Genomic DNA, 27745 nt, shown 5'->3' on the forward strand with positions numbered 1-27745 from the left:
ATGGTCTGCGGGTCTGCAGCTCTCAGTGTAGCCTGTGCCCCGTCACAGAGAAGGGCACAGACTTTGATGATCAAAGCCTCTGTGATCACTGGGCCCGGCCTCTCCTGGGGCCCCTTGGGCTCTAGAGCAGGCCTGTGGCTGTGCATCTTGCTCCCGACCCTTCTGGGCTCACTCTCTGGGTCTGTACTTTCTGCACCAAGGGGCTGGCACTTGCTAGGGAAGAGTCCTCGTTCTGACCGTCCAGTTGACGTAGTGTTGGGAGCCGGTTTCCCCATCTTACGCTTCTGTAACGTCCCTTGGTTGGATTTCACCAATCCCCAGCTGGTGGCTGGCCCCACCAGCGGGGCTGGTGCATTTGAGGTAGGTGCTTTGTAAGACAGGAGGGATGAAGGTTGATCCTCGCCTCCACAGGGGGCTGGGGACCATGGGTTTCCTCCTCAGAAGCTCAGCCTGGTGGCCGGGGTCATCTGACTCTCTGAATGCTCTTCCTTCCTTAGCATTTTCTTTCTTTCTTTTTCTTCCCTCCCTCCCGTCCTGATTTATTTTGGCTTGTGGTTTCAGAGGGTTCAATCCACCAAGTAAAGAAGAGTGTAAGCAGCCAGAAAGAGGAGAAGGGGCTGTGTTTGCTTTCTTATTTGCATAGGACTCTGCTGTGGGTGGTTTGTGATACTGAGTGTGATGCATGTACTCCACTGGTCAGGCAGAAATTCTGGTCTCTTTTCCACCCTGAAATGCTTAGAAGAGGGTTTTGATGAGTTTGTTTGGTCAAGAGTGAATGTGGAATGAATACATTGCTTCATAAGTCATTGCATTCACCTGTAATCCTGATGGCAGTTTCTGTACTGGCTTTCCCAATGTGTCTTTACAGACAGGAGTTCCCAGCACTGTGCTTTTGGCTAGTTAAAAAAAAAATGGTTTCACTTTATTTAAAAGTTGCTCATGCTGGGTGTGATGGCACACACCTGAAAATCCAACATGAGTTCAAGTTCAACCCAGGCTGCATTGTGAGAGAGAATCTTAGAAACAAACAAACAAAGCCAAGCTTGGTGCTGGTGGCTCATGCCTGTAATCCTAGCATCCAGGAGGCTGAGATCCAAGAGTTTTGCCTTTGAAGTCAGATCAGGCAGGAAAGTCCATAAGACACTTGTCTCTCAACCACCAGAAAACCAGAAGTGGTACTGTGGCTCAAGTGGTAGCGTGCTAGCCTGGAGCAAAAAACTCAGGGACAGCACCCAGGCCCTGAATTCAAACCCCACCACGGGCAAAAAGGAAAACAAATAGCCAAATGTTTGTTTTGTTTTCAGTTGTTGTTGTTGTTTAACTAGTCCTGGGGCTTGAACTCAGGGCCTGGGCACTGAGTTCTGACTCTTTGTGCTCAAGGCTCCCGCTCTACCACTTCGGCCAGAGCCAGAGCTGCACTTCTTTTTCTGAGTAGTTGACAGGAGATGAGAGTCTTACGGAGGTTCCTGCCCAGGTTAGCTTCGAACTGGGATTCTCAGATCTCAGCCTCCTGAGTGCCTAAAGTTATGAGCTACCAGTGCCAGTGTATTGGAAAGTAAACAGTTGGTATTTACACCTGAAATACATTTTTTCCTTGCAGTAAGTACAAGGAAGGAATTGAATACTGGGTCTTGCCCATTCTACGCAAGCACTTTACCAATTAACAACTCTCCTAGCCTACCAGGTCATTTTTAACTTGATTAAAATAATGTGTGTGTGTGTATTATACATATACATTATGTGTTATGTTTGCATTTTGGAGTAATTTAATCGAAATCATTAACATACCCATTATGTCACATAATTATCACTTTTTGGTGATGCAGATGTTTAAAACCTCTCTTGGCACTTTGAAACATGCATTCATAATGGTTAACTTCCCTCATTGCATGGTGCAGTTATCTCCCAATTACCTCTGACTCCTGTTTTTCTGAATGATGCAGCTATGCATGTCCACGTGTGAGTATTGATTAGGACGTGTCATCATGCTCCTGACGCAGATGCTCACATCTGTATAGTGCACTGACTGTCAATGTTCTTTCTCTATTTGCCCTCTTCTTCATGGTAAAAGTGGGCATTTCTTTCCCACCATTTCCAACTGGGGCTACCGTGAGTCCCAAGGTTTTGTCTTTGCCGTCCAGGAAGTTAACAGGAGCATCCGCCTGTGGCCCAGTGTGACCCTGGGCTTCTCCATCCGCACCTCTGGGGACTCTGTGCACAGAGCCCTCAATGAGACCTTGGGCTTTCTCACAGGGCAGGAGGAGCCGGTCCCCAATGACTCCTGTGGGTCTGGCCCCCCAAAGCCACCATGGTGGGGAACAAATGGTCCCCCCTGTCTGTGTCAGGCTAGGCTTCTCGGGCTGTACGAGTTTCCCCACGTGAGTCCTCCTGAAAGTCTCCCCCAGTGATGATGACGATGGTGAGTGGTGTGAATGGAGCTGGAGGGGAAACTGAGCAGCTCTGTGTGGGAGCCGGATCCCTGTGATTGCCCTCCTACCTGGCAAGGTTCTCCTTGGCTGAGCCTCATTCTGAGGGGACTGTAATCCTATTACATTGATGAGAAAACTGAGGTTAGTAGAAGAACAGGGGTAGGTCTAAGTGCTATGATAGAGCACTGCGAAGGCTGTGGTTTGAGCCCAGGCTTCCAGGCTCACACCCTAAGCCTTCTCTGCATCTCACTGATTTCTCCAGGTCAGGCCCTGGCTGTCCATCCCACAGTAGCCTCTGCATCATGCTCATACCTCAGCTCTCTGTGCATGCATCTGGTATTGCTGGGGCTGAACTTGGATCTTGCACTTACTATGAGAGGGCTACACCACCCAGCCATACCTACGGTCCTTTTGCTTTTAGGGTTTTTTGTGTGTGGGTATGTAAGTGCTGGTCTTGGGGCTTGACATCAGGGCCTCAATGCTGTCCCTGAGCTCTTATGTTCAAATCTAGTCTTCTATTACTTGAGATACAGTTCCACTAACAGCTTTTTGGAAGCTTATTGAAGACATGAGTCTCAAGGACTTTTTCTTGCCCAGGCTAGCTCTAAACCTTGATCTCCTGCATAGTTAAGAGTAAAGGTGAAAAACAAAAAAAAGGATAGGTGTAGGACTGGGAAGATTGGCTAGGTTCAATTCCTGAGTACCACATAAACAGCAAAAGCCGGAAGTGGCTCTGTGGCTCAAGTGGTAGAGTGCTAGCCTTGAGCTGAAGAGCTGAGGGACAGTGCCCAGGCCCTGAGTTCAACATCCACAACCAACAACAAAAAAAGTGGGGGGAGGGAGGGGTGGGCGGGGAGGATTGGGTGGGGGGGCGGGGGGAGGATGGGAAGGGATGGGAAGGGGAAACAAAGGAGGAGGCTACAATGCTTGATAAGAAATGTATTCATGGGGCTGGGAAGGTGGCTCAGTGGTAGAGTGCTTGCCTTGCATGCATGAGGCCCTGGATTTGATTCCTTAGCACCACATAAGCAAAAAGAAAAAAGCCGGAAGTGGCGCTGTGGCTCAAGTGGTAGAGCGCTAGCCTTGAGCTGAAGAGCTGAGGGACAGCGCCCAGGCCCAGAGTTCAGGCACACGACCGGACCCAAGAAAAAAAAAAAAAAAAGAAATGTACTCATTATCTGGCCCATGTAATTGTACCCCTCTGTACAGTATTTTCACAATAAAAAAAATTAAAAAAAAAACAAAAAAGTGTATGTATAATACACACACACACATACACACACACATACATATAAGTCAGGTGTGAAGGTACATTCCTAAAAACTCAGCCACTAAGGAGTCTGAAGTAGGACCAAGGTGTTGGGAGATGTTGGGAGCTAATAGTAAAGCTCAAAGGTCATCTTGACCCCTGTGCTTGCTTAAAGGCACATACAAGGAACTGGCTTATTTAAAAGACACCAGGTGCCCGGGATTGCTTTGCTATGTCTGCAGTTTGTTTTATATTTTCCTTGTTTTTCTGGACTATAATAGAATGGCCTGAGTGTGGGGGCCCACGAGGATGCACCATGCTGCATGTGTGGAACTCCCAATACCCAGGCTGCTCCCATGCTCTGAAGAGGATGACCTTACAAGATGCTTTTATATATGCCCAGGAATTAATTGAACTGCTTCGGACATTTCTAACTGTGGTGGGACTGATGTTTATTACTGTGCTAGGTAGGGATGTGAGGTAACTGGGACGGGCTCTTGGATCATGCACAAGGGCCCTCCCTATCCTTCTCTGGCAAATCTTGCCCCCCAGACTTGCCTCGAACCCCCTGCGTGGCCAATGCTATTCTTACCAATGTAATCCTGTTAAATAGCCTTTACAGTGGAGAGAAAAGGATAACTAACTGGGAGGTGGGTCTGCCATTAAAACAAAAAAGGGGGAATCTGTGGAGCACATGGGTAGCAAAGATGGCTCTGAGAGGGAGTTGAGTGAGCATAGCCTGATTTGATTTTTTTTTTTTTGGGTCCGGTCCTGGGGCCTGAGCTCTGGGTCTGGGTGCTGTCCCTCAGCTCTTCAGCTCAAGGCTAGCACTCTACCACTTGAGCCACAGCGCTACTTCCAGGTTTTTTTTGTGGTGCTGAGGAATCGAACCCAGGGCCTCAGGCATGCAAGGCAAGCGCTCTACCACTGAGCCACCTTCCCAGCCCCCTGATTTGCTTTATGTTCAGTAGGTAACCAGCCTGTGGAAGCTAAGGTGCATGATAGGGTGTGACCTTTACAGTGATTGGTTCCTCTTCCTCCCCTCCCATGCCACCCGGTCTTTTTTGCTTTAAAAAGGGCTTGCTGTGTGTTAATAAACGAGTTTTCCTGCTTGACTTGACTCCACGCTGCATCTGATTGTCTCCCAGGCTAAGGGAGGCTGGGGAATGGGTGAGCAACCGCACTTACCTTTCCTCGGACCCCGTCTGTCTTTCATGGGACAGATGAAGACCCGACACCAAGGTCCATGGACAGATGGACAAAAATGAAAGACCCTATTGAAAAAACTGAAAGTAAGCCTGGCCATGGTGGCTCACAACTATTTTTTTTCTTTTTTGCCAATCCTGGAGCTTGAACTCAGGGCCTGGGTGCTGTCCCTGAGCTTCTTTTGCTCAAGACTAGCACTCTAGTCGGGCGCTGGTGGCTCACGCCTGTAATCCTAGCTACTCAGGATCACGGTTCAAAGCCAGCCTGGGCAGGAAAGTCCGTGAGACTCTTAGCTCCAATAAACCACTAGAAAACCGAAAGTGCGCTGTGGCTCAAGTGGTAGAATGCTTGCCTTGAGCTGAAGAGCTGAGGGATAGCGCCCAAGCCCAGAGTTCAAGCCCCGCGACCCACAAAAAAAAAAAAAAAAGGCTAGCACTCTACCACTTGAGCCACAGCACCACGTACCAGCTTTTTCTGTGTATGTGGTACTGAGGAATCGAACCCAGGGCTTCTTGCGCCCAAAACAAGCACTCTACCACTGAGCCACCTTCTCAGCCCCTCTGATGGTTTATTGGAGATAAGAGTCTCACAGACTTTGCCATCAGGTGGGTCAGGTTACAGCAAGGATGCAAATTCTGAGGGAGGATGGAGCTTAAGGATGGGTGGAGGCTGCGTTACAGAGGTGCCTCTGTGCTGCGGACTTGGGCCTTATGGCACAGATGGCAGGCACCTCACCTGTATGGTCTGGGTGAATTGGTCTTCTGTTCTCCCTGTTTCTTGCTGTTCCTTACCCATGCCTGAGTTCTGTTTGTATCCTTCCCCTATTGCTTGGCCCCTGACAGCTCAATCGCTCATCTACACTGCCAATCCCCAGTGACGTGACTCCTTTCCCTTCCTTCTTCTGGACCACAGCAGTGACCTCTCGTCTTCCTGAGCTGTGACTCAGCAGATGCTCTGTTTTGCATGGTCCTGGGTGGGCATCCCGGTCCAGGATGATGACTGGGCAGCAGGCTGACTCCCTGGACACCCAGGAGCCAGGCCAGGCTGGTGTCTGCATTGAGTTCAACCTCCAACTCCCTTCCTTCTCAGATGTCTCAGGAGAAGGCGGGATTCTCTGTGCAGAAGATGCAGAGATGCTCTGCCACTTGTTTCTGATCTTCATGAACAACTCCAATTTTGAGCTCATCCTGCAGGGCTTGCTGGGTCTTTGGGTCTGGGTAAGCCTGAATTTGCTGCAGATGGCCCAGACTGTGTCTGTACCAGGTGTCTCCCAGGTATTATGTGGGTCCTTTGGCCTCTGCATCTCAGCAACCTGGTACCTGGGTTCCAGGAGTTCCTTGCTGGCCCTCACCCCATCAGGACCCCAGAGGACCTGTTCACACAGGAGTTCTGGGAGGCTACCTTCAGCTATAGGCAGCCCCACCGGAATGCCACACTGGCAGAGAGTGCCTGGTGGCCATAAGCTTCCTTTCCAGGAAGTGGGTCGAGTGGATGTTGTGATTCCAGCTATCTACAGCGTTGCCCCAGCTATCTAGACCTGCTAGCCTGTGTGTGCCAAGATGGGACCTGCACAGACCCTGGACACTCAGGGCCCTGGCAGATGAAAGAGAAACATGGAGTGAGCAATTCTGAGACGTTAGAGGATAGTACCCTCAAGCTGTCTGAGCTATGGCCATGGGGCAGAGACTGTGCTCTTCAGCAGAGATGTCTATGCTGTAAAAATGCAATTCAGTAGGTCCATTTATGAACACAGTCCATCTTTTTAATTGACTTTACCTTCATCATTTACATTGATCTGTTTTTACTAAGTAGTTGTACAAAGGAGGTTCAATTACAGAAGTCTAGTTACGCCTTGTGATCGATCTCACCCTTAAAGGCGAACACTAAGGGTCGGGCTGGGAGGCAGCTAGGGAGAGACAGCCCCGAAAAGGGGGTGCTCCTGTTAAGTTCACTCAGATGATGTGGGCATCTTCTACGCCACTGAGAACACATGACTGTGAACCAGAAGTTTTTTGTTTTTGCTTTTATTTTTTATATTTTGGTCAGGGCCTGGGTGCTGTCCCTGAGCTTTTCTTTTTCTTTCTTTCTTTCTTTTTTTTTTTTGGGTCCGGTTGTGGGACCTGAACTCTGGCCCTGGGCGCTGTCCCTCAGCTCTTTAGCTCAAGGCTAGCACTCTACCACTTGAGCCACAGAGCCACTTCCGGCTTTTTTCTTTTTGCTTATGTGGTGCTGAGGAATCGAACCCAGGGCCTTGAGCATGCAAGGCAAGTGCTCTACCATGAGCCATCTTCCCAGCCCCTCTGTTTTTCTTTGGTTCTGGTTATTGGGCCTGAACTCTGGGCCTGGGCACGTCCCTCAGCTCTTCAGTTCAAGGCTAGCGCTCTACCACTTGAGCCACAGCGCCACTTCCGGCTTTTTTCTTTTTTGCTTATGTGGTGCTGAGGAATCGAACCCAGGGTTTCATGCATGCAAGGCAAGCGCTCTACCACTGAGCCATCTTCCCAGCCCCAAGCTTTTCTACTTTTTGCTCAAGGCAAGTGCCCTACCACTTTGAGCCATAGAGCCACTTCTGGCTTTCTGGTGATGAACTGTAGGTAAGAGTCTCATGGACTTTCCTGCCTGAGCTGGCTTTGAACTGCAATCCTCAGATCTTAGCCTCTGGAGCAGCTAAGATTACAGGGCTGAGCCACTAGCACCTGGCTCAGAAAAATATTACCGCTTGATGATAAAGATAAGCATATCTGTGTACATTATTTATTCACTGTTACTTTATTAAAATTTCTTTCTGGTTTCACGAGAAGTTAGCAAGAACATTTTTGTGAGTTTCTGCAATTGCCACAGGCTGCCTGTGTTCCTGAGGGCATGGTGGATAGCTGGCCCTGCTGCAGCCCCACCAGCTCCTCCCAGCTTCCAGTGGCCTGTCACCATTGTATACAATGACCCCTTCCTTCCCCAGCTCCTCCCTTTCCTCAGGAAGGTGTGCTTCAAGAGCCCTGATGGTAGCGAGATTTCGTTTGATGCCAGTGGAGATCTGGTTACACAATCTGACATTGTGCAGGGGCAGAAGACCCCTGAGGGTATATTCCACTTGGCTCCCACAGGCAAGATTGACCCTCGGATCTCTTCTGGGAATGGATTGTCCATCCTGTTGAAGGAAGATGTCCAGGGCTGGTGTGAGGCCTATGCTGGTCCTCAACTGTTAGAAAGAGACACAGACACTGTGCTGTTGTGCCAAGTGGAGAAAAGCCAAACCCTGCAGGTTCCTGTAAGTGGGGTCCGCTGGCCGGGAAATGCAGTGTATGTGTGGTCTCCACCTATGGTTCTGGAGGTCAAAGCCCAAGAGAGACTGGTAGGCCCGTTTCCATGTTTTGGCTCGCTTGGCCCTGGCCAACCAGGTGACCCTGTCATCCCCTCCGGATTCCCCTCCTTGGGTTCTGCTGTGACCGAGATGGGAAGGCTCCAGTGTGCTCCTAGGGTGGGTCCAGACATCCCTGTGATGTCCCCTGGACAGTCACTGATGTCCTGTTCACCATCCCCAGGTGCCCAGCTCTGTGTGTAGCAGGAGCTGTTCTCTGGGGTTCAGCCAGGCCGCCAGGCAAGGGGCTCCCCCCGCACTGCTGTTTTGACTGCAGACCCTTCCTTGAGGGACAGTTTTCAGATTGAACAGGTGAGGGAATGAGGGACTGGTATCCAAAGAGCCATCACTGATTTCCCTCTAGTGAACCAGTGCGTGACCTCCACTGCATTGTACACCTGGTCTGGAAATGCCAAGCCGGTACTGTGTAACCACTGCATTGTGCAACTGTTCTGGAAATGCTGAGCCGGAAGCACATCACACAGTAGCTGAGCCTGAGAAAACCAAAGTGCAAGGCAAGGAAGACAACTCTCGTGCACCATTCTGCCCAGGCAGAAATGTTCCCACTCCCCTTCTCCACCTCTAGCCTGGTTACACTCGTGTCATTCAGAGCTACAGGAGATGGCAAGCATCATGGTTCAGGTACATCCTGGCAGAAAAGTCAATAAGACTGTGGAACTGGTGGCATTTACTATCTTAGCAATGATGGGAGCCTAAACTTGAGAGATTAGCGCTCAGGCACTTGGGGCAGACACCCCAGAGTCAGCTTTTCTAGGAAGAAAGGGAGACTCATCTCAAAAATATCTAGCAGAAAACAAAGCTGGAGGTGTGGCTTATAAGGGTGAGGACCTGAGTTCCAACTGTACAAAATGAGTGAAGCACAAGCTGTCTCCACTGGGCTTCATCCTTTGGCCACTGCTGGCAATCTTCCAGTGGTTTTTGTTGTTGTTGTTAATATTGTGGGTCAGTACTGAGGCTTGAACTCAGGGTCTGGCATTGTCTCTGAGTTTCTTTGGCTCAAGGCTCGTGCTCTAACCCTTGAACTACAGCCCCATTTCTGGCTTTTTTGGTCTTTAATTGTAGATAAGAGTCTCATGGGGCTGAGAAGGTGGCTCAGTGGTAGCGTGCTTGCCTAGCATGTAAGCAGCCCTGGGTTCATTTCCTCAGCACCACATAAAGAAAAAGCCAGAAGTGGCACTGTGGCTCAAGTGGTAGAGCACAAGCCTTGAGCTGAAGAGCTGAGGGACAGCGCCCAGGCCCAGAGTTCAGGCCCCCATGACCAGCAAAAAAAAAAAAAAAAGAAAAAAAAAAAAGAAAGAAAGAAAAAGAAAAAAGGTCTCATGAACTCTTCTGACTGGGCTGGCTTAGAACCCTGACCCTCAGATCTCAGCCACCTGAGTAGCTAGGATGACAGGCGTGAGGCCAGTATTCAATTCTCCTGGAAGCAAACCTATCTCATTTCTGATTTATATTCCCTTGTACATTATGTTTGTGACATTCACATAAGGTAACACAATAGTGTGGTGTCAAGCAATAGTAATTTATTCTTCCTCAGTTCTGGAGGCTGGAAGACGGAGCACACACTGCAGCAGGGCTGATCTCTTCTGAGGCCCATCTCCTGGGGTGCTAGATGGTCACCTCGAGGTCCTCTGGGGCTTATTCTCTGCCTTAGAGCACAAATCCCCTGCTGTTTGAAGGACACTGCTCACCTAGTACCAGAGCGCACCCTAATGAGTTTGTTTAATCCTAATGACTTCCACTCCAACGCAGTTGATTCGAGTCACAGTCTCAGATAACTGGGGATAGGATGACAACAATCATGTTTTGTTGGATACAGCTAAGCAAAACCCATCCGCCAATGAGGAGAGTTATCACCCCCAATTTGAGAACAAAACCTACATGGAAAGAGGCCAAATGAAATACTATACTAGGGTGTACATTTTCCTATAGCATTGGGCCCAGTCTCACCCATCCCAGCTCTTATTGCTAATAACCGTTTGCGTAGAGGACGTAGCTTATGTGAGAGTCTAGCAGGGGCAAGGCACTGGGTCCAATCAGCATTATCACAAGACAAGGAATAATCCTTAAGAACGTTAATGGATGTCAAGCTTTGGAGGGTGGGGAACAGACCTTCACAGAGCTGTGATTTTATTCCAGTAAAATTACTGGTTCTTGGTGTCCCCCACAGACATGAAGAGATGTTTCCTGTGCCCCAGGGACCAGCACTCCAGCCCTGCCCAATGCCCAATGCCCAATGCCTGCCCCGGCCTGAGGCCTTCCTGGCCTTCGAGGAGCCCCTAGGGCTCGCCCTGGCCATGTCGTCCCTCATGCTGACTGGCCTGGCAGTGCTGGTCCTCGGGACATTCTTGAAGCACCAGGGCAGACCTGTGGTCAAGGCCAACCACTAGCCTCTCAGCAACTTTCTCCTGGCCTCCCTGGGCCTGTGCGCCCTTGTGTTCCTGGGCCAGCACACAGCCACCCTGTGCCCCCTGTGCCAGACCACCTTTGCTGTGGTGTTCACTGTGGCGGTCTCCTCTGTCCTGGCCAAGACTCTCACTGTGGTGCTGGCTTTCAGGGTTACCAGGCCCAGGGACAGGTTGCAGGTGGGCCTGGGACCCAGCACCAATCCGTCTGTGGTCCTGGCTTCCTCCTCAGTCCAGGTGATTCTCTGTGCAGTGTGGCTGGGCACGTCCCCACCATTCCTGGATACGGATAAGTGCTCTGAGCCCAGGTACATTGCCATCCAGTGCCAAGAGGGCTCCAGAGTGGCCTTCTCCTGCCTGCTGGGCCACCTGGACTACCTGGCCTCAGGGACTTTGTGTGGCCTTCCTGGCCCGGGGTCTGCCTGACGCCTTCAATGAGAGCTGCTTCACCACCTTCAGCATGCTGCTGTTCTACAGTGTCTGGACAGCCTTCCTGCCCCTGTACCACAGTGCTCAGGGCAGGTCCTTGGTGGCTGTGGAGACCTTCTCCATCCTAGCCTCTACTACAGTGCTGCTGGGTGGCATCTTCAACCCCAAGTGCTACCTCCTCCTGCTGAAGCCTGAGCAAAACTGCAGTCCATTTGCATCCAGGACAGCAGGCTCACTGGGAAGGCAGAGAAAGGGGTTCTGTAGCAGGTGTCTTTCCCGGTCCATGCCACAAAGCTTCATGAGTCAGGCCTCATGGAAGACATTAGGACCACATGATTTTTGCTTGTTGCTTCAAGGTGGGTTAAAAGGAATTAAATGAGGGGCTGGGGAGGTGGCTTAGTGGTAGAGTGCTTGCCTTGCATGCCTGAGGCCCTGGGTTCAATTCCTCAGCATCACAGAAGCAAAAAAAGAAAAAAAGCCGGAAGTGGCACTGTGGCCCAAGTGGTAGAGCGATAGCCTTGAGCTGAAGAGCTGAGGGACAGCACCCAGGCCCAGAGTTCAGGCCCCACGACCAGGCTCCCCCCCCCCCCCAAAAAAAAAAAAGAATTAAATGACAGATCTAGAGAGATGATGCAAGTGGTTCAGAACACTACTGACTATTGGATCAAGATGGCGGACACAGATGGTCATAGACTATCCTCTCTATGCAGTAGTGAAAAATGTTCATAGTTAAGAGAGTTATGATAATGATGTTGAGGAGGACAAGTGTTGGTAAAAATAGGGGAAATCAAAGCTCTCACCTACACCTGGTTGATATAAGATGGAAATGGTCAGTTCCTGGGAAGATCACCATGTGGCTTACCATGTGACCCAGAAATTCTCTCCCTTAGGGATATACTCAAGAGAAATGAAATCAGGTAAGGTAGCTCAGTGGTAGAGTGCTTGCCTTGCCTACATGAGGCCCTGGGTTTGATTCCTCAGCACCACATAAACAGAAAAAGCTGGAAGTGGTACTGTGGCTCAAGTGGTAGAATGCTAGCCTTGAGCTGAAGAGCTGAGGGACAGTGCCCAGGTCCAGAGTTCAGATCCTATGACCGACAAAACAAACAAACAAAAAACAAAAAAAGTGTGACTAAATGTTGAGAGAAGCATTATTACTCAGTCTAAAGTGGAAACAATGTAAATGTCCATCTGCTGAGTGGACAGACAGGTGGTGGCATCTGGACAGAAGGGATTTGATTTCACAATAAAAAGGACTGAAGTACTAATTCATAGTACAACATGGACAAACCTTGGAAACATGTTGTGGGAAGGACATCAGACACAGAGTAAGATTCCTTTTTTTTATTGTGAAAATACTGTACAGAGGGGTTACAATTACATGGGCAAGATAATGAGTACATTTCTTATCAAGCCCTGTAGCCTCCTCCTTTGTTTCCCCTTCCCATTCCTTCCCATCCTCTCCCCGCACCCCCCCCCCCCACCAAAGTTGTAAAGTTCATTTTCGACATAACGACTTAATACATCTCATTGTTGCAATGGGTCCACCTGTATCCCTATTTAAACGATTTGTTTTTCCCCCTCCCCTCCACAAATTATACCGACATCAAATACAGTGAAAGCAGGGGTTATACTGTGGGGGAGGGACATACAAAGCAACAAAGGAAACACACAGAGTAAGATTCTTACATACAGTGTCCCTTTTAAGATTCTATTTGCATATAGTAGCTTGCGTAGGCAAATTCATAGAGGCAGAATTTGTTTTGTGGTTTCATTCAGTGTGGACGAGGGGAGACCAGAGGTTGGGGATGTGATAAAGGCTGTTCCACTTCTTTTTGTGGTGATAAAATCCTAAAAGTGACGTTTGTGATGGCTGCACAGCTTTGTGAAACTCATAGGTTTACACACTCTAAATGGATGGGTTTGTATATATGAACAAAACTAGTACTGAAGAAAAAAAGACACCAGTCAGCTACAAAGCATGGACCTTCACTGCATTCTGACTTTTTAAATAAAAATATGGAAGTATTAAAAGGTGAACTGTTGGCGGGCGCCGTTGGCTCACACCTGTAATCCTAGCTACCCAGGAGGCTGAGATCTGAGGATTGCGGTTCAAAGCCAGCCTGGGCAGGAAAGGCCATGAAACTCTTATCTCCAATAAACCACCAGAAAACCGCAAGTGGCGCTGTAGCTCAAGTGGTAGAGCGCTCGCCTTGAGCTGAAGAGCTGAGGGACAGAGCCCAGGCCTAAAATTCAAGCCCCACAACCGACAAAAAAAAAAAAAAGAGAGAGGACCAAAAAAAAAAAAGATCAACTGTTAGAGGTTGAAATACCAGTCAGTGATATACAAGAGATACTGATGGACTTTATTCTTTTTTTGTATTGTGGCCAGGCGCTGGTGGCTCACACCTGTAATCCTAGCTGCTCAGGAGGTTGAGATCTGAGGATTGCAGTTTAAAGCCAGCTGCGGCAGGAAAGTCCATAAGACTATCTCCAATAAACCACCTGAGAACCAGAAGTGGAGTGTGGCTCTAAGTAATAGAATACTAGCCTTGAGCCAAAAAGCTCAGGGCAGCACTCATTCCCTGAGTTAAGCCCCACAACCATCATCAACACACACACACACACACACACACACACACACACACACACACACACACACACACAAGTACATTGTGGTTATGTTAGAAAAACATTCTTTTTTTTTTTTTTTCTATTGGTCATGAGTCTTGAACTCTGGGCCTGGCTGCTGTCCCTCAGCTCTTCAGTTCAAGGCGAGCGCTCTACCACTTGAACCACAGTGCCACTTCTAGCTTTTTCTGTTTACCCATGGTGCTGAGGAATTGAACCTAGGGCCTCATGCATGCTAGGCATGCACTCTACCATTGAGCCACCTTCCCAGCCCCTAGAAAAACATTCTTAGAGAATAATTATAAAATTATATAAAGTTAGGGTTATTTTCAATTGATTGGTCATGAATCCATGGAACAGAGACAAATTGTTCTCTGTCCTAACCTTTTGTTTTATGTCTAAAACTGACCATAATAACAACCCTCATAAAAAGCTTGGGCTGGAGGATCTGCTAGTACAGGAACTTGGTGGGACCTATGCAGGGGGCACATCTCATTTCAAGTACTAGACTGAGCTGCAGAGTACTTTTGAGATTATATATATATTTATTGTTGTTGTTGGTCATGGGGCTTGAACTCTGGGCCTGAGCGCTGTCCCTTAGCTCTTCAGCTCAAGGCTAGCGCTCTACCTTGAGCTACCGCGTCACTTCCAGTTTTCTGATGGTTTATTGGAGTTAAGAGTTTCAAGGCCTGGGGCTGGGAAGGTGGTTCAGTGGTAGAGAGCTTGCCTTGCATGCATGAGGCCCTGGGTTCGATTCCTCAGCACCACATAAGCAAAAAGAAAAAAGCTGGAAGTGACGCTGTGGCTCAAGTGGTAGAGTGCTAGCCTTGAGCTGAAGAGCTGAGGGACAGCGCCCAGGCCCAGAGTTCAGGCCCCACGACTGGACCCCCCCCCCCAAAAAAAAAAAAAAAAAAAGAGTTTCAAGGCCTTTCCTGCCCGGGCTGGCTTTGAACTGCGATCCTCAGATCTCAGCCTCCTGAGTATCTAGGGTTATAGGCGTGAGCCACTGGGGCCTGGCTGAGATGCTATATTTTATAGGGAAAAATGCATCATTTTACTACTATACCTTGCTTTGGGAGGGTCCCCAAAGAGAACAAGTCTTGGAAACAGCCTCTTCTTCCTCAGTTACTACTTTTTTTTGTCGGTTGTGGGGCTTGAACTCTGGGCTCTGACCAGGATTACAGGCATGAGCCACCGATGCCTGAGTACAACCCTGCTTCTTTAAAGGACCTTACATCTCTAGTGAGAATAATCTCTGGGATCTTTTTTGTCCAGCTGCTAAGTGACCATGTTGCCATTGTTCTTGTCCTGTACACCATCTTCTCTGTTTTAGCCACCTCCATAATTCTTTTAAAACTCAGGTAACTTTCCCACCTAAAAACCTTTCAACAGTTCTCTACCACTGAGCTTGTAAGTGGTGTGTTTCCTCACCTTCTATTTCTCCTGTCAGTTTGTGACATTCTACATTTCTGCAACTTTTAAGTCCTTTATCTTCTGACATGCTCATTGGCCTTTGCATACACAGTGTTTTCTTTCTGAAAGACCCTGACAGAGCTGGTCTTTAGCTCCTCTGCAACTGACCACACCCCTCTTTGACTTCATTCTTTCCAGGTCAGTTGTCCTGAACTCTGTGTATTGTGGGTACTTACAGGCTACAAGCAAATCTGACTTGCCTTGGATACCTTCCTAGCTTGTTTGGTTGGTGCTCAGCCAGTGGTCAAAAAGCTGGGTCGGGGAAGGTGGCTCAATGGTAGAGCACTTGCCTTGCATGCATGTGGCGCTGGGTTTGATTCCTCAGCACCACATAAGCAAAAAGAAAAAAGCCGGAAGTGGCACTGTGGCTCAAGTGGTAGAGCGCTAGCCTTGAGCTGAAGAGCTGAGGGACAACACCCAGGTCCAGAGTTCATGCCCCATGACCGGACCCCCCCAAAAAATTACCCATAATTCTATTAAATGCTTAAAAAAATTAGAATGTACAAAGCTGTAGAAACAACCTTTATCTCCTATAAGGTGAAAGTGATGAGATATGTGGTACTCAGGAAATGAGAAGCTGCTCAACTTATACTAAAGATTGACTTTATGTACATATATTAACTTGGAAAACTTACCAACCAATCTTTTTTTTTTTTTTATTTTGGGGTCCGGCCGTGGGGCCTGAACTCTGGGCCTGGGCGCTGTCCCTCAGCTCTTCAGCTCAAGGCTAGTGCTCTACCACTTGAGCCACCTTCCCAGCCCCCAACCAATCTTTATTATGAAGAATTTGTATTGCTCTCTGGTGCCTAAAATATAGTTTCCCAAGGGATGATATTGGACATATATTTTTAAATATTAAAAAAAAAAAAAGCTGGGTGGTGCATGGCTAGCACCCCTAGGACCCAGGGACACCTCCTTCAATATCGGCTGGGGCTAGAGGCTGAGGGGCAGGGCGGGATGGGGTGGCGGTGAGGGGTCTCTGCATGAGGAGTATTCTCACTTCCCGTTGGTTCTCATGAATGGTGGATTTCAGTGGCAGCCGCCAGGGGGCAGAGGTTACTTTAGCCCCGGTTCCTTCTTCTCTGGCCACTCAATAAATGCTGTCTCAAGGAAATATGACACAATAGGTCAGTAATTGAGATTTTCATTAAGTTCTGTCATCTGGATAAAAGATGGGGGGGCTATCTCTGATATTTGTTAGGTTTTAAAAAAGAGGTGATGAGTAAGAACAGCATCATGCAGGTGGTATTCAGGTAAGGGGTAGGTTTATTCATCGTTCTGGCTGGCACCAGGCCGTCTTGGCCCTCCACGCGGCTGGGAAAGGCCTGGGAAAGACCTGGGAAAAGAGGGCGTCTGGGCCTGGGCTAGGCCTTATCTAGGGTATGGGCGGAGAAAGGTGTGGCCACATGAAATTCAGATGTGACTTCAGCGATTGCAGATGTGACCTCTTCCAGGTGTGCCAGTTGCCTAGGTAACGCAGGTACTGGGTGAAGACGTTGCTGCGAGGAGGGTGGAGTCTGCTGCCATCCTGGAGCGGACCTAACAATACTGTTGCAGGAACTTGACAGGCCAGGGAAAGCTCAATAGTATGGGAGACACACATGTACACATGTAAGCTGAGTCTGTCTATATATATGTACATATATACACACACACACACACACATATGTATACACATATACATACATATACAGGCTGAGTCCATCCATCCATCCATATCTGTATGACTGTGTTCTCAGTATAGTGTGAGTGCTGGAGTCCTCTTCCAGGAGCTCCCACAGCGAAAGTGGCTACCGTGAGCCGCCATTTTGCAGACCGGCAAACTGAGGTTCCAGGCCGGCCGCTCACCCGCCCGCCCAGGTGAGCGGCGGCGACGGGAGATGGAGGTCTGCTATTCTCACCTCCTACCTCGCTGCGGCTCCGACACCAGAAGCCCAGACCCGTCTGGGTGCCGCGGAGGGGGGACAGGGGGCAGCGCAGATAGAAGGGGTGATACACCATAGCGGCGCTTCCGGCACGAACAGGAAGTACACCCTCTGGAACTACAACTCCCAGAAGCCGCCGCGTCGCGTCCTTGTCGACACCCGGGAGCTGCCGCCATTGTCCGTGGTCGAACTGAGGCCGTCGCGAAGTCCGCGGCTCTGGAGAACTCGCGCGGAGAGGCGGCACCAGGGCTGTTGTTGCGCCTGGTGCCCCCGGTTCGCCTCGCTGCCCCGGTCGCCCTCGGCTCCCTTGCTTCCGGCCTGGTCGGGCGGTCCCGGGTGAGTCCTGCACCCCGGACCTGGCTTTGTTCCTTCGCGCCCGGCCGGCGTCCCAGCCGCGTCGCAGCGCGGGGTTCGGCGGCCCCGATCCCGGCCGGGCGGCGCGCCTCCGAGGCGTACTGCGGGGAAGCCCGGTGCCCGGGCGCTCGGCTGTCGGTATGGCTCCCCGGTCGCAGCATGGGGCGCCGAGCGCTGCCTCAGTTTCCCTTCGGTTTGAAGTGCCGCGCGCGCGCGCGTGAGACCTGACGTCGCATTTCGAGCAGCGGTGCCCAGCACAGGCCGCCGTGTGTGGGCGGTCGGGCGTGTGTGGCGCCGCCGCTCCCCCAGCCGCGAGGCGTTCGTTTTGCACGTCCGCGCTGGCGAGTGTGAACGCGGGCGTGCCGCTCCCGAGCGCCACGCGTGCGCGAGGCCAACCCCTGCCTCGCCCTGAGGACTCAGGTCCTGCAGAAGGCCTGGAACCCGGGCAGTTGGGGTTCCGACTTTCCAGACGCTTCTCTCTGACCGCAACACTGATGGGACTTGCAGAGTTGAATCTGGTAGATTTGAAGGTGGATTATTTCCGGGGCAGAGGTACAACAAAGTACATAGCAACGTAATGTTTACATTTGAACTTAGGAAGTTTACAAATCACTGGGCTTGTGTATTCGTCAAGTGTGCACCGCTGTCCACTTCCATCAAAAGACAGCCCTCCCATTCTGCAGGCATTTCGTGCCCCTTTGCTCAAGCTCTATACCGATACTGCGTGTGGGTTGCATGTAGATTTTAGTGGTTTTGTCAGATGACTGAGACACACACACACACACACACACACACACACACACACACACACACACACACACACACACACACACACAGGTTAACTTTCTCTTCGAGAGCTCTGTCATGGGGCTGGGAAGTTGGCTCAGTGGTAGAGAGCTTGCCTTGCATGCCTGAGGCCCTGGGTTCAATTCCTCAGCATCACATAAGCAAAAAGAAAAAAGCCGGAAGTGGCGCTGTGGCTCAAGTGGTAGAGTGCTAGCCTTGAGCTGAAGAGCTGAGGGACAGCACCCAGGCCCAGAGTTCAGGCCTCACGACCGGGCGCCCCCCCCCCCCAAAAAAAAAAAAAAAAAAAAAAGTTCTGTCATGACATAAAATGTATATGCAGTTTTTTTTCAGTGCTTTCTAGAAGTCTTGTGTTGCTGCTGTGGATGAGGTCTCTTCTTGTTCCTGCTGGATCTTCTGTGAGAAAGGACCCGTTTTATCTTTTTCCGCTGTCTCTAGGTTGGTATTCTAGGTGCCTGATTGATCAAACTTCAGGGATGGCAGCAGTCAACCAGTGTCCTTCCTGGGGTAAGTCCAAATCCTGTTTTTCTCCAGGGCTGAGGAGGGACTGAGGAATGGATGAAGTAGGGTCTGTCTTCTTGGCACTGAATGAGAACTGATTGGTGATTAAGGGGAAAATTATTGGTATAAAAGACAATGTAATGGTACAATTTTTGTATTCAGGTCCTGTAAAATACTCTAAGACAAATTCCGGCAGTTTATGGGTTTTTGTTTTTTTTTTTTGGTCCGGATGTGGCGCCTGAACTCTGGGCCTGGGTGCTGTCCCTCAGCTCCAGCTCAAGGCTAGTGCTCTACCACTTGAGCCATAGCACCACTTCTGGCTTTTTTTTTTGTGCTTATGTGGTGCTGAGGAATAGAATGCAGGGCCTCAGGCATGCAAGGCAAGTGCTCTACCACTGAGCCACCTTCCCAGCCCAATTGTGGGGTTTTTGAAGACAGTTACATAGTAAATAAAATCAAAACATTACCTTTACTCATTTCATATTTTTACATTTGCGTTTATGTGTAATTTGCTATCTTTAAAAAATTCTTGTTCCGGAAATTATGTAATCACTTAATCACAATTAAAAAAAAAAAGAACCTTGGGGGAAGGGAGGGAGGGAGGGGATGGTAGGGGGAAAACAATGAAGGGAGTAACAATGTTCAAGAGGAAGTGTACTCATTACCTCACTCATGTAACTGTAACCCTCTGTATAGTATCTTTACAATAAAAAAAAAAAATCATCTAAAAAAAAAAAATGCTTGTGATAGCTGGGCACCGGAGGCTCATGCCTGTAATCCTAGCTACTCAGGAGCCTGAGATCTGAGGATTGAGGTTCAAAGCCTGCCCGAGCAGGAAAGTCCATGAAACTCATCTCCAATAAACCACTGGAAAACTAGAAGTGGCGCTGTGGCTAAAGTGTTAGAGAGCTCGCCTTGAGCTGAAGAGCGCAGAGGTACTGCCCAAGTCCAGAGTTCAAGCCCCACGACTGACAAAACAACAAAAAAATGCTTGTGATATCAGTGATACATTTTATCTTTGTTTTTTTTTCTTGTTTGTTTGTTTGGTTGTGGGGCTTGAACTCTGGGCCTGGACATTTTCCCTGCACTCTTTAGCTCAAGGAGAGTGCTCTACCACTTCTGGTTTTCTAGTGGTTTATTTGAGATAAGAGTCTCAAGGACTTTCCTGCCCGGCCTGGCTTTGAATTGTAATCCTCAGATCTCAGCCTCCTGAATGAATAGCAAGGATTGCAGGCATGAGCCACTAGCACCTGGCTATCTTTAAGGTTTTATTTACCAAAGATGTCCAGTAGTATCCTACTACTTTTTTTCTTTTTCTTTTTTTTTTGAACTGGTCCTGGTCCTCAAACTAAAGGCCTGAGTGCTGTCTTTAAGCTTTTTTGTTTTTTTTTTTCCCCTAAAGGCTTAGTGCCTTACCACTTGAACCACACCTCCACTTTCAGCTTTTTGGTGGTTAATTAGGCATAAGAGTCTCAATAGACTTTCCTGACTGGGCTGGCTTCAAACTGAGATCCTTAGATCTTAGCCTCCTGAGTAGCTAGGATTATAGGCATGAGCCACCACTGCCCAGCTCCTACTATGTACTTTTTTTTTTTGGTGGTCGTGGGGCTTGAACTCTGGGCTTGTGCATTTCCTGTATAAATCCAGTTCATGTTGGAATTTTCATGTCCTTGGGCTCGGTGTCTGGAACTTTTGTCAGGCCCATTGGTGGGAATGCTTCCTTTTGCATGCTAGTCTCTGGGATTATGTCACAGTTGAAACCTGGCTCTTCTGTGTAGGTACCCTTTTGGACCAGTCCTGGGGGATGGCAGCTGCTGACCGGTGGGCCTCCTGGGGTGAGTTAACAGGCCCAACTCTTCAGTTAGGTTGGCAGTTCTATCCTGGCCTCTTCGTGTAGTGAGCTGGTGATCAGAGCTGGAGACTAAGTGCTTCTTTAGAGCAGGGGACTTATGGTCTAGTTCTGTTTCCCTGCTGAGTTGGAACAAAGAGGAATCAGAAAACTAGGGGATAAAGTTGGACGTTGCTAGGATTGAATGCATGAAAATTACAGTAAGTGCTCAGGCCTAGCAGTCTATGAACAGACCCTGCTTCTCAGAGATGGTACATAGGGGGTCAGTTAGGGATTCACATTTTAGGTATATCCTTACCTGCTCTGAACTCCATTTTCTTCATCTGTAGAATGAGGATTGGGTCTCTTCTCTCACCCACGAGGGGAGGAGTTTGGGCAGGGATTGGCGCTCCCCAGTCCCTGAAATGAGGGGCTTCTGACAGGAAGAGCTGCCTCCATGATTGCTTTTTTCTTTCCCAGCTTTGTGTCCTCAAGATCCTTCCTGGCACGCAGAGGAGATCCCTGAGGATAGGAAGAGGGCAGCTGGGCTCCCAGCAGCCCAGGTCCAGGTGAGATGGGGCTTGTTTTTTCCTGAATGGTCACTGTGCTCTAGAATGGGTACCTAGGTTCTTCTTGGACAAGTAGTCAGTGTGGTTTCTCAGATTACAGCAGCAAGAGTCTAGTTCAAGAATGAGTGCAGCCAGAAGTGAGTGCAAGTAGGGAGAATGCAGTCCATTTTCCGTGATATGGATCCTCATTGTCAATAAGCCTGCCACAGTCCACAAGACCCTGTGTTTTGGGGATGAAAGGACAATCATTCAAGCTACTCAGGAGGCTGAGATCTGAGGGTCAAGGTTAAAAGCCAGCCTGGGCAGAAAAGTCTTTGAGACTCTCACCTTCAATTAAAACAGCAAAAAGCTGGATGAGGAGTATGGCACAAGTAATAGTGCACCAATCTTGAGTAAAATGATTTAGGAACAGTGCTTAGTCCCTGAGTTCAAGCACCAGGAAACACACACGCACACACACATGACAACCATCTTAGCTGACCAGCCCCCTTTTCTCTTCTCCTTCTCTTACTAAATACCTATTCAGGCTAATCTTTTGTCAGTTGTGGGCCTTGAATGCAGGGCCTGAGTGCTGTCTCTGAGCCTCTTTGTGCTCAAGGCTAGCACTCTTATCACTTGAGCCACATATTTAGGCTAATCTTACTGGAGCAACTCCATGCTTGCTGTGAGAAAAAAGACTAGGCATGAGAATCTCTCATGCACCTTTCCAGGGCTGTTCACTCAGCCAGTGACAGCTCACGGCTGTCCTTGGGCTGCATGTCCCCTGAAGGACACTAGAAGCCTGAGACCTGGAAGGAGGTCTCAGGAGAAAACATCACTCAGTCTGAGTCATGTTTTGGGAGATGAGATGGAGTCTGTATTGAGATCAGTGGAGACACAGAGATACTGTGAAGGGGAGGCTTCCTGGAACATTAGGAGGCAGAAAAAAAGGCATCAGCCAAATAGGCACAACAGGTGAGCAATGGTCTGACTTCTGTAGCTCCGTGGTTGTGCAGAGGGTGCACTGTATGATCTATGTCCAGATGTGAAGACTGAGGTCGCAGGCTGGAGAGGCCAGTACAAACCCAGCTGGACCCTGCATCCCAGTGGAAGTAAGGAGCCTCAGAAGTGATGGAAGCAGGAAATACTGTAATCCAGAATATGGCTAGAAAGGTGCTTCTGATGATGGAGAGCCTGCTGTGGGGCCGGCTCACATTTCAGGCTTTAGTCTGACCAGCGTAGAGACCAAGATAGGAGAGAAATAAAGAAGCTTGAGTAGAGGCTTCAGGGCTGAGCCAGTGGTGGCTTCTGAGAGAAGTAGGACAATAGAGGTTGGAGTGAAGAGATTTTAAGACAAATAGTTAAAACCTTTTTTTTTGTCTGTTAATGGGTCTTGAACTCTGGCCTGGGCACTATCTCTCAGCTCTTCAGCTCAAGGCGAATGCTCTACCTCATGAGCCACAGTACCACTTCCTGTTTTCTGAGTGGTTTATTGAAGATAAAGAGTCTCTCCGACTTTCCTGCCTGGGCTGGGTTTGAATTGTGATCCTCAGACCTCAGCCTCTTGAGTATCTTGAGTAGCTAGGATGACGGGTGTGAGCCAATAGTGCCCAGCTGTCTTTTGTTTTTTTAATAGTAGCTTTATTGAAATATGATCTGGAAATTATAGTTACCCTTTTAACTTATATAGTTCATTTTTTTTTAAAAACATAGTAGAATGATGAGTCTCTCACAGATACCTGATTTTCAAATATTTTTCCACCTCAAAAGAAATCCTGAATCCATTTCATGGTCAGTCAGTCTCTTTTCCCTCAACTCCCAGCTCCTGGCAAATCACTAACCATTCTGTGTATGGATTTGCCTGTCCTGGACTTTCTGTGTAAGTGGAATCATAACGTATGGCCTTTTGTTTCTGGCTTCTTTCACTTAGTGTAATCTTTTAAAGGGCTATTCATATCATAGTCTACATTAGCATTTCTTTTGCTCTTTTTTTTTTTCTGGTCTTGGCACTTGAACTCTGAGCCTAGGCACTGTCCCTGAGCTTCTTTTGTTCAAGGTGAGCACTCTACAACTTGAGCCACAGCTCTGCCTCTGTCTTTTTTGAGTAGTTTATTGGAAATAAGAGTTTTATGGAGTTTCTTACTCTGGCCGGCTTTGAACCACGATCCTCAGATCTCACCCTCCTGAGTAGCTAGGATTAGAGGTGTGAGCCAGCGGTGCCCAGCTGCATTGACATTTCTTTTCATGATAAGCACCTGCATTTTAACTTCTTGCTTTCAGTTTCTGACAGTTGTCTTCATATTTCTAAATGAGAGATTTTAAGTATTTATTTTTGGTGGTATGAGATTTAAACTCAGGATATTACACTTGCTAGGCAGGCATCTACGCTTGAGTCATGCCTCCAGCTTGACTTTAAATTCTTTTTTTTCTAACACGTGAAATTTACATTTACTATTGAATAAATGTGCTTCCTGCTATGGAAGGTCAAAAGGATAATTGTTTCATTACTTTTACCTGTAAGCCAAAATAACAAAGCAAGCCAATGTGAGATAGTGTTGTATCATTTTTTTTGTGTGTGATAAATTTTTAAAAAGTCTGAATTGTGTGCCTATCCCATAATTAATAAGGAATTAATAAAGCCTCCTACAGTTTCAAAGCTGACAGGTGAAGTGCATCGAAAGTGTGCTGCCCGCATGGCAGCTGTTGCCCCTGGGAAGCCGAAGGGCCTGAACGGCGTATGCAGGGTGGTGATTATGTGGCATCAGAACCTGGGTGAGCTCACTGTGGTTATGATGTGAGCATCGCAGAGTCACCAGCAGTGATGCTGGGCCAGCCTCAGAGAGGGGCCCAGATCAGTCCCCTGGGAATAGAGGTTGGCTACAATAAAATGTTAGGAAGAAGCCTAACTAATCACCTTGCTGCACTCTGCTGTTGATTCATGTGAGGGTTTCTGAGAACCACTAGAATGATTGCTGAGAAAATAAAACAGAATTAAACTAACAATACCCTCTAATGTCTGAAGAGTTGTGATTTCTGAGAACATGCATGTGGCCCCTCCCCACACTCACTTTGGAATTTTCCCTGTGGTAACTTGGACTTGAATTGAGTTTTTAATTAAACGAGATCTTCTGGAGCTCAAAGGGGTGTGTGACCCTTTATGGTTCCCTCCAATTTAAACACATATTGAAATAAAACATCCGCTAGCTGAAAACACCAAGTGGTATGATCCCCTCATTATCTGAAAAGTCTACTTTTGGAAACATGTTGGTCAGTCAGTCAAGTGTCAGCTTGATGGAGCTTTGATTCTCCTATTTCAGAAAACAGTAGGAAATAATAGTCATAATTTCCCTCCTATTAAAAAACCTATCACCCCTCAACCCCCAAATATGGAAATGCTCTCAAATCCCTGTAAATACCTACTAAGTATTTCTGCATTATAAACATGTCTGACATACTTGAGGATATACTCCAGTTTTGTTTTTCTTCTCTGCAGAGAGCTGCATAAAATGTTAACATCCGGGTTTGTTGTATACAGTCATCCCTCACTATATCTCAATTTACTTATTGTGGTATCACTGGTTTTTTAAAAAATATATATATATATCTAATTCTGTATCAGAGTTTTTGCGATTTTGCAGTATATGTTTATGATTTTAATTTGCCTAAAAAATTTAAAATAATATAAAAATAAAAATGTTAAGTTTAATAAGAGATAACTGGGCACCTGTGGCTCATGCCTATAATCCTAGCTACTCAGGAGGCTGAGATCTGAGGATCATAGTTCAAAGCCAGCCCAGGTAGGAAAGTCTGAGATTCTTTTTTTTTTTAGGGGGGTCCAGTCGTGAGGCCTGAAAGCTGGGCCTGGGCACTGTCCCTCAGCTCTTCAGATCAAGGCTAGCGCTCTACCACTTGAGACACAGCACCACTTCCAGCTTTTTCCTTTTTGCTTATGGGGTGCTGAGGAATTGAACCCAGGGCTTCATGCATGCAAGGCAAGCACTCTCTACCACTGAGCCACCTTCCCAGCCCCCAAAAGTCTGAGATTCTTTTTTTTTTGGGGGGGGGGGGGAGGGTCCGGTCATGGGGCCTGAACTCTGGGCCTGGGTGCTGTCCCTCAGCTCTTCAGCTCAAGGCTAGTGCTCTACCACTTGAGCCACAGCGCCACTTCCGGCTTTTTTCTTTTTGCTTATGTGGTGCTGAGGAATTGAACCCAGGGCCTCAGGCATGCAAGGCAAGGGCTCTACCACTGAGCCACCTTCCCAGCCCAAAAGTCTGAGATTCTTATCTCCAATTAACCACCAGAAATCTGAGATTCTTATCTCCAATTAACCACTGGAAAACGAAATGATGCTGTTGCTCAAGTGGTAGAGTGAGCTAAAGAGGTGAGGGACAGTGCCTAGGCCCAGACTGACCAAAAAAAAAAAAGCTTAATAAGAGAGTGGGAAAAGTTCGTAGCATAGTGGTAAGGATTTATAAGGCCTTAAGATATGTGTATATGTGTGTGTATATATATATATTTATACATTATATATATATATATATATATATATATATATATAAAATGCTATTTTGTGGATTTTCACCTATCATGAGGGTCTCTGGACCATAACTTCCACAATAGGTGAGGGATTTCTAGTACACTTACAATCCTACAACTTGAGATGCTGAAGCAGGAGGTGTTACAGTCCAGCTAGGCTACAGAATGGGATCCTGTCTCCAACAAAAGGAAGAACACCCTTTAGACTGTCAATAACAAGATTATGTCAGAGAAGCCATATGACTTGCTCTAGGTTTCCCAAAAGGAGCAAATCCAAGAAACTCAGATGATGAACCATCAGGCAAGATCCTGTTAGACAGGCAGCTAAGACCCAGCTCAGTACTTTTGACCTTCCTTCTGACCATGATAGGATTTAAGTATGCCGCTGGTGTGTGAGCAGACTCAAGGCGTGCTTAGAATGCCCAGAGGGAAGCATGTACATGTACAAAATGACGTGCAAGAATGCTGATGAAGATTTTTTCTAGGCTTCTCTGCAAGCCATCCCAGCATATGATTAGAAGATGTAAGTCCCACAGGGCCTCCTGTGAGACCAAAGATGCGAGGCCCACGGGGCTTCATGTGACTGAAGATGGAGGTCCACTGGGTCTCCTATGGAACTGAAGATGTGAGGCCCATGGGGCTTCCTGTGGGACTGAAGATGGAGGTCCAGGGGCTTCCTGTGGGACCGAAGACATGAGACCCATGGGGCCTCCTGTGGGACCGAAGATGTGAGGTCCATGGGGCCTCCTGTGGGACCAAAGACGTGAGGCCTACAGGGCCTTCTGTGGGACTGAAGACCCCCCTGCTCATCCCCGGGAGGTGAACCCTTCTCTGTTTGGCACCCTTACCCCATAGCGTCAGGAGGCTTCCTACCTGGGAGGCTCCCTTGCCTATATATAAGAGACTGGACCTCTGTCTTTCCTTGTCTCTTCCCAGCAGACTGGTAGTTTGATTCTCATTTGCAATTCTAAACTGTTGGTGTTTACAGTGTCCTCTGAGCACCCTTGAGGTGAGGCCTCGATTTGCTCTAATGAGGGAGAGTGTTCACCTAGCAAGATTTTTTCTTTTTCATTCATGGGGCTTGAACTCAGGGCCTGGGCGCTGTCCCTCAGCTCTTCAGCACAAGGCTAGCGCTCTACCACTTGAGCCACAGTGCCACTTCCAGCCTTTTCTGTGTATGTGGTACTAAGGAATCGAACCCAGGGCTTGCATGCTAGGCAAGTACTCTACCACTAAGCCACATTCCCAGCCCTGCTTATTCACTTTATCCTGTTGTTTCTTGGCTCCATATTTTCTAAAAGTATTGGTTTGGATTTTATTCACTTAATTTTTTTGGAGATTAAGTTTTCTTTTTTTTTTTTTTTTATTCTGAAGGTAAGGCTGACCTCAAACTTGCTATATAGTTCAGACTGGCCTTTAACACAGGTACATGTAGAGCACAGTGATGCATGCCTTTTAATCTCAGTGCCTGGCTTAGTTTTTGAAATGTGAATCTTGCTATGTTGCCCAAGCTGGTCTTGAACTTGTGAGCTAAAGCTACCTTGCCTTGTCCTCCCAATAATTGATATTACAGGGCAGAATAGAACCTACCAGTGTGGATTTTATTCCACTTTAGTGCAGCTACTGTACCTGAGCCCCTTGGCCCAGGCTGCTTATCCTTAGTTCCACTTCTTGGGTTCTTGGGTTGAGGTCATTTGTGAATGGAAGCTTCCTTTCTGAGCCCGGGAAGATATATGTGTCTGAATCACTTTCCAGGTTCTAAATTCACATGTTGGAACAAAAACTCTTAAAACCCAAGGTCTCTAGCCTGCATGGTTTTTAGCCTGTGTCTTTGCTGGTCCTGGACTTACTGTTTGCATTTTCAGAATAGTGGAGATGGTGGAAACTTGTCTACATTGGCCAGAATTTCTAGAACTGGGTCAGAATCCTAGGAGAGCTCATCTTTGCTGTGGTTTGTGTATTTTAATTCCTTCAGAGTATATCCCAAGCCAGATACTGGTGGCTCACACCTGTAATCCTAGCTATACAGGAGGCTGAGACCTGAGGATCTAGG

At 48.0% G+C, this 27745-nt stretch overlaps 1 protein-coding gene and 1 pseudogene across 2 annotated transcripts in view; both read left to right on the forward strand.

The window, feature by feature from the left end:
- LOC122110586 lies at positions 1-17460 on the forward strand (annotated as a pseudogene).
- The window catches only part of Znf606 (zinc finger protein 606), a 19876-nt gene continuing 8683 nt past the window's right edge, over positions 16553-27745 (forward strand). The window contains exons 1-4 of one of the 2 annotated variants that reach the window (XM_042683260.1): positions 16553-17456; positions 18717-18785; positions 20558-20614; positions 21088-21176. In XM_042683260.1, coding sequence (XP_042539194.1) covers positions 18755-18785; positions 20558-20614; positions 21088-21176 — 177 coding nt within the window. In that variant the 5' untranslated portion in view covers positions 16553-17456; positions 18717-18754. Of the gene's footprint in view, positions 17457-18586; positions 18786-20557; positions 20615-21087; positions 21177-27745 lie in introns of those variants that run through there. The other variant, XM_042683259.1, reaches the window with a different exon arrangement.

Source organism: Dipodomys spectabilis, unplaced genomic scaffold (genome assembly GCF_019054845.1).
Source record: "Dipodomys spectabilis isolate Male_0828 unplaced genomic scaffold, ASM1905484v1 ptg000080l, whole genome shotgun sequence".
In the NCBI taxonomy this organism is placed as follows: Eukaryota; Metazoa; Chordata; class Mammalia; order Rodentia; family Heteromyidae; genus Dipodomys; species Dipodomys spectabilis.